At 37.6% G+C, this 6900-nt stretch overlaps 1 protein-coding gene across 1 annotated transcript; it reads left to right on the top strand.

Moving 5' to 3' along the window:
* The first annotated feature begins 208 nt into the window (after positions 1-208).
* Positions 209-5588, top strand: LOC125266169 (intraflagellar transport protein 80 homolog). The gene is made up of 8 exons (XM_048186622.1): positions 209-271; positions 1172-1474; positions 3577-3695; positions 3773-3847; positions 3935-4098; positions 4333-4397; positions 4920-5055; positions 5162-5588. Exons 1-8 carry the CDS (start codon positions 209-211, stop codon positions 5365-5367), a joined length of 1131 nt encoding a protein of 376 aa, XP_048042579.1. The 3' UTR covers positions 5368-5588.
* Positions 5589-6900: the final 1312 nt, after the last annotated feature.

Consider the following 6900-nt stretch of genomic DNA (forward strand, 5'->3'; position numbering starts at 1 on the left):
TCATCGCGATATCACAAACTCCCATTATAATCAATGAAGACTGCACAATGAATCTCTTATTTACATCATGTCTGCTCTCTGTTTGTTATAATGAGAGGATTAAAACTTTTGAGCGGTGAGTGGATTTTAACTTAAATGCCTCTGATTGGTCATTGTGTTCAAGAAATCATAAGATTTGCTACATTGCTCAATCTCTTCTTTGGCCAATATGCTGTTATCAGTTTCAGCTGAGGATGCTCCTCTAGCACCCTATAGAACCGGACCTGATCGGGTCAGTCACACTGGTGCTCCTAAACACTTCTTCACAGTTGCACACAGTCATTTTCAGTTGCAAATATGAATGAAATGGCCTGATATCCACACATAGAGAAAAGCAGCTCTGGCTATGGGTAGCATGAAGCTTAAAATCAACCATGGATCATTGAAAACAGCAAACCTCTGGGGAATTTATCTGTTCATCTGCTGTAATAACATGACTTGTATCCACGTGCACACCGAAGCACAACCAAAACAATGCTCACAAGGGCCAGAAGTTATGCAGTGTAGCTTTAAGCACTTGATAGAAGTGGATTTGACAGCCCGGGCCTTCAGGCTCTATTTTTACCGCAGTCCGCTGGGTGTTTGAATCAAACACTTAATTCAGTCCAGACACAGTTTAACTACCCAGCAGGCTTCACTTCATCTGACCAAAGCAAAAATAACAGCTCAGACCAGCCTCTGATGCAGCAGCTTTTATTTCAAGACTGATCTTCTCCCGTCTCTGTTTTTCTGCTCTCTGTAGGCTGTGGCTGTACAGTTTAACTATATTACATTCACATCAAATAGCATCAATATATGATATATTTATTAAATATGTTCAACATGACCAAATCTTGCTTTATCATAATGTTGAATGAATTGTTTACATCCCTAATTTTTGTGTTTGTATTTTAATTTGGCATATATGCTTGAACATGCATATCCCGATCATGATTAAAATGACGTACAGGTCTTAAATTTGGAAGGTCTTGAAAAAGGCACACTATATTCAAGTCTTCTGAAGTCATGTGATGGGGCACAGGCCAACTTTAAGTCATTATTCACTAATCTTTGTGGATCTCCAAATGCTTCAAAACTTGGCATGTCACAATACAGTTGGCAGATGTTATGCCAAAACATCAGATCATTATAGTTGCAGGTAATTGGCCTTAGTGGTTTGATCACAGCACCACCTTACTGCTCAAAGTGTCCAGAAAGCATTGTACCTTTGGAAAACTCATCGTACTCATGCGTCCTCTCTCTGTCTGTCTCTCAGTGGTCGTACTCTCTGGAGAAGCCGAGCACAGGAAGTTTGTTCAGCCTGGCCTGGTCTGCAGATGGCACTCAGCTGGCGGGAGCCTGTGGAAATGGACACGTCCTGTTTGCTCACGTCGTGGAGCAGCGATGGGAGTGGAGGAACTTTGAAATCACACTCACAAAGAGACGCACGATGCAGGTACACAGTCTTATCAGTGTCAGTCACGTCGCTTCTCCCATCAAACCTGTCAGGAACACATCCAGCGCATATTGCACTTCAAAATCAAAGGAAATAAGACATGTTATTTACGAAGTAAACTAGAAACAGGTGAAGGACAGAATCATTAACAATGGTGTCAAACTAGGGTAAATAAGAGTCTTGTGACCTGCTGAACCAGACGTGACATGCACAGTGCACTATTTGAGGGCACAGCCGTCTGTATTAATGTCTGAAGCCATAGGGGAGTGCACTCATTCAATCCCATAAACACTTGTGCAGGGAAGCACTGCGTTCTGAGTTTGCAGATGCACCGGGGACCCGATTATAGCACTTAAACACAGAAAGAGTCAGATTTTCATGATATGTCCCCTTTAATACAAATGTAGCATTTCTAAAGCAGTATGAAGATGGCTTGTTCCTATGCTGTTATATCAGTGCTTCAGACTCCAATCACAATCAGAGTCTGAGTAGTTTTATAATATTAGCTTGACTGTTTTGAGTCTTTAGTTTTGAAATCAGATGTTTTATAATGTTAAGCTGTTTTTACACTGATGCAGGGTTATTATCATTAATGAAAACTGAAAAAAACAAACATTTCTTTACTTGAAAAATACATATATATTTTTTTTTATTTCAGCTAGTTGTCAATGCAACATTTCTCATCTTTATTTCGTTTAAGATGAAGTACTAAAATAAAAACTGTATTAAAAAAACTATTAAAAATGACAAAAACACATCAAAATTGCTAAAACTTTAAGTTAAAATGAAAACAGAAAATCTAAAAATAAAATCAGTGATTGTAAAATAATCTTGCACTGATGTCAGACTGATTCATTCATCTGATATGATTAATCTGTTTTTTTCTTAATTTACATGGTTACAGTTACAGAAAATAACCAGATGAGATGAAACTCAGTTGTAGTTGATTTCATCCACAGAATTATTCGAAAATAGCCATTATCACATGATTATTAAAATATAATCCATTTTTTTTATATATATATATATATATATATATATATATATATATATATATATATATATATATATATATATAACTATATAACTATAGTTATGCTGTTACCCTGATACAGAATTATTAATTTAATAATCACATCACATGATTATTATCTTATCATGTTGAGCCTGTGATATAAGATTTTGGGGTAACACTTCAATATGGGGAACAATTCTCACTTTTAACTAGTTGCTTATTAGCTGCATATTGGCTGTTTATTAGTACTTATAAAAGACAAATGAATGACTTATCCCTAATAATACCTAAACTTAACAACTACCTTACTAACTATTATTAAGCAGTAAATTAGGAGTTTATTGAGGCAGAAGTCATAGTTAATAATGATGAATATGTGTTCCCCATACCAAAGTGTTACAGATTTGGATGATATTGGCCATCTGTAATTAAAAGAGAAATGCTGAGATACATGTGCTCTGACAGTGCTGTGAGTCCTTCATACAGTATTCTGGAGAGCACTGACAATGAGCCACTTGTCTGAGGACTCCAGAGTGTGTTTACATTGAAGAAAAATGGGCCGTACCATATGGGCACACACACACACACACACACACACACACACACACACACACACACACAGACTCAGTATAGACAGCCATTGCAGCTGTTGATTGTCTGTGTACACCCTTCTCTCTCTGTGTGTGTGTGTCTGTATTTCCTGTAGGACAGTCACTCAGAGCACCAAGATTTACCACTTCACAAAATGTGTACAAACTGAACTTCACATTCAGCATTTGCAGTTGCATGTAAATTGAACAGTGTCAGTTATCTTGCACCCTGAGATGTTCAGTTCCCACTGAAATAATGACATAGTGCTGGAGATGATGAATGCTCATTACCTTAAAGCAGAGTAAGGGTCTAAGATTGGGTCTGATTTTTGGATGCGATTTGTTTGTTCAGACTAATGTGTAAAAAAACAGCTGAATGAAAATGCAGTTTCATTCTCAGACAGTAGGTAGTAAAGCAGAAAAGCAAAAATACGTCATTTACCCAGTACACAAAGTGCTGCTCAACTTGATGGCATGTTTGTGTTTGGTCTTTTCAGGTGAGAAACGTGTTAAATGATGCAGTAGATGTTCTGGAGTTCAGAGATCGGGTCATCAAAGCATCACTGGCTCACGGTCACCTGGTGGTCACCACCTCTCTGCAGTGTTACGTCTACAGGTGCTGCTGCTTCCTTTCATTCACTCCCTCACGTGTCAGTTCTGGGACCATCCTAACTCTCTGTTGTGTCGTTTCAGTGCTAAGAACTGGAATACTCCTCTGATCTTTGACCTGAAGGAGGGTACGGTCAGCCTTATCGTGCAGGCGGAGAGGTGAACTGTGCTGTTTGATTCAGTTATCATGGAGAGTGTCACAGTCCATCTCTCTCTCACACTGTTTCTGTGCTCTTCTTGCTCCAGGCACTTTCTGTTGGTGGATGGAGCAGAGGTCTATGTGTTCTCATATGAGGGCCGTTTGGTGTCGTCTCCCAAGAGTCCCGGCATGAGAATGGACATCCTGAACACTCAGTCCATCTCCCTGAGCAACGACACCATCGCCATACGTGACACAACTGATGAACGAGGTGTGGACGAGATCTCTGTAGTGCTGTCAACCTCATGTGCAGAGAGAGAGAGGGCTAATGCATGTAGTTTAGTGTACTGTAAAGCTCTGTCTGCACACCAGACCACTGCTGTAGGGAGGCCAAACACTGCAAAAGTGGGGCAAAACTGCAACGCAAGCTGTGATTTTACATGAAGACCTTTCAAACATCTTATGAAGTTTATCACTGTGGATCTGTCTTCCTTCTCTTCTGCAGTCGTCTTTCTGTTCGAAGCCCAAACGGGAAAAGCCATTGGTGACGGCAAACCTTTCATCCACAAGGTAGACCCACTCAAACAAACACACATATCGTACACTGTGTCATTCAGGAGTGAATTTGGAATGCCTTTTCCATTTCGCTTCCCAAAACTTGAATCATCTGAAGGAAAGAGAATTAAGGTGAACTGAAATTTACAGAAATCATTGCAACTGCAATAAGTGTTTTTAATAAACTGCAGAGTCTGCATCTCCAGTAGTTTGTTGTTGTTCTGTCTCTTTTGTTTCCTTTTCCGGACTGTGAAAAAATGGCCCGGGACAGTGACGCCACCTTGTGGGCCAATTGATGTAGTGCATGCAGAGCATGACATTTACATCATGCGCACAGTTCACTAGCGTTTGCGTAAAAAACAATGTATACTTTGGCTTCAGAAGGAGGACAGTAGACAGCAAGGCAGTGCACTAGTTTTTGATTAGGGTTATTTAGCTGTACAACAACTGACACAAATGTGTTATCATAAACCAAGTTTGTTGACTTTATGGAGGTGCATGAAGTGACACATCATCTGTGCTCGTCTCTCTGTGTAGATAGAGGTGGTGTTCATCGCTCTGGATCAGTGTGGCCCGTCTAATGACAGAAGGATCGCCTTGATCGATAAGAACCGTGACCTCTACCTGACCTCTGTGAGAAAGCTGGGCCGAGCTCACAGCATCTATAAGATTGGTGAGAATCCAGAAGGAAACTCTGTGTCGCTGGTGAAGTCACACTGAGTTCAGCCGAGCATCTGTATTAAGGTTTGATTCATTTGAACTGAATCTTTCTTGTCCAGGTTCGATGGTCGACACTGTGGCCTGGAACGACTCTGCTAACATCCTGTGTGGAATCCAGGACAACCAGTTCACAGTGTGGTATTACCCTAGTGTGGTGTTTGTGGACAAAGACCTGCTCCCCAAAACCATCTTCAGCAAGGACAGCAGGTGCACACACACACACACACACACACACACACACACACACACACTAACTTCACTGTGAGCACATCAGTGTCTGCTATATAAAAGCTGTCAGATCTGAGAACATTCAGAGACAGATGCACAGTCATATGTAGAGGGTTTCACCCAGCCTCAAATGAACCACCAACACCAGGCTCTTCAGGGAAACACGTCTGAGGACACACAATTAACACACACTCCTTCAGTTTCACTCTCGTTCAGCTGACTCTCTCCAGTCACAGGCTGTTCTGAGAATGATTTCTATACAATATACACTACCAGTCAAACGTTTGGAAACATTACTATTTTTAATGTTTTTGAAAGAAGTCTCTTCTGCTCATTAAGGCTGCATTTATTTCATAATAAATACAGAAAAAACAATAATATTGTGAAATATTATTACAATTTAAAATGATTTAAAATTATGAAATATTATTACAATTTAAAATTATGGTTTTCTATTTTAATATATTTTAAAATAAATTTATTCCTGTGATCAAAGCTGAATTTTCAGCATCATTACTCCAGTTTTCAGTGTCACATGATCCTTCAGAAATCATTCTGATATGATGATTTATTATCAATGTTGGACACAGTTGTGCTGCTTAATATTATTTTATAACCTGTGATACTTTTTCAGGATTCTTTGATGAATAAATTGTCAAAAAAAACAGCATTTATTCAAAATATAAATATTTTCTAACAATATAAATCTTTACTATCACTTTTTATCAATTTAACACATCTGTGCTGAATAAACGTATTAATTTCTTTAAAAAAAAAAAGAAAGAAAAAAAATCACTGCCCCCAAACTTTTGAATGGTAGTGTATATTGTTACAAAATATTTATATTTTAAATAAATGCTGAAATTGTTTAACTTTTTATTCATCAATGAATCCTGAAAAAGTATCACAGGATATAAAATAATATTAAGCAGCACAACTGTTTCCAACATTGATAATAAATCATCATATTAGAATGATTTCTGAAGGATCATGTGACACTGAAGACTGGAGTAATGATGCTGAAAATTCAGCTTTGATCACAGGAATAAATTATATTTTAAAGTATATTAAAATAGAAAACCATAATTTTAAATTGTAATAATATTTCACAATATTATTGTTTTTTCTGTATTTATTATGAAATAAATGCAGCCTTAATGAGCATAAGAGATAGTACAAACAGTAATGTTTCCAAACGTTGACTGGTAGTGTAGTCTTCCATCACATTCACAGTAGTCAATTTCACACTTATAAAAATTTGCATTCACACAAAATATAAATTAAATTATAAAAATAAAATTACATCAACAGTACATTCATTTACAGTGTTGGTCACGTTACTTTAAAAAAGTAATTAGTTATAGTTACTAGTTACTTCTCACAAATAGTAACGGAGTTAGTAACTGAGTTACATCATTATAAAAGTAACTAATTACCAGGGAAAGTAACTATTGCGTTACTTTAAAAAAAAAAAAATAAATAAAAATATGCCAAATAAATTGAATGCCCCCAATATTACATATAAGTCTAAGAATAAATTATTCTTGATGCGACTCCTGACTCATGATCC

This window comes from Megalobrama amblycephala, linkage group LG4 (genome assembly GCF_018812025.1).
Source record: "Megalobrama amblycephala isolate DHTTF-2021 linkage group LG4, ASM1881202v1, whole genome shotgun sequence".
NCBI classification, from domain to species: Eukaryota; Metazoa; Chordata; class Actinopteri; order Cypriniformes; family Xenocyprididae; genus Megalobrama; species Megalobrama amblycephala.

Bases quoted from the DNA above. Each gene is read 5' to 3' on its own strand.
- LOC125266169 (XM_048186622.1), top strand. From the start codon at position 209: ATGCTGTTATCAGTTTCAGCTGAGGATGCTCCTCTAGCACCCTATAGA. The intron at 1,475-3,576 runs GTACACAGTCTT...TGGTCTTTTCAG, and splicing joins CAAAGAGACGCACGATGCAG to GTGAGAAACGTGTTAAATGA. The intron at 4,099-4,332 runs GTGTGGACGAGA...TCTCTTCTGCAG, and splicing joins TGACACAACTGATGAACGAG to TCGTCTTTCTGTTCGAAGCC.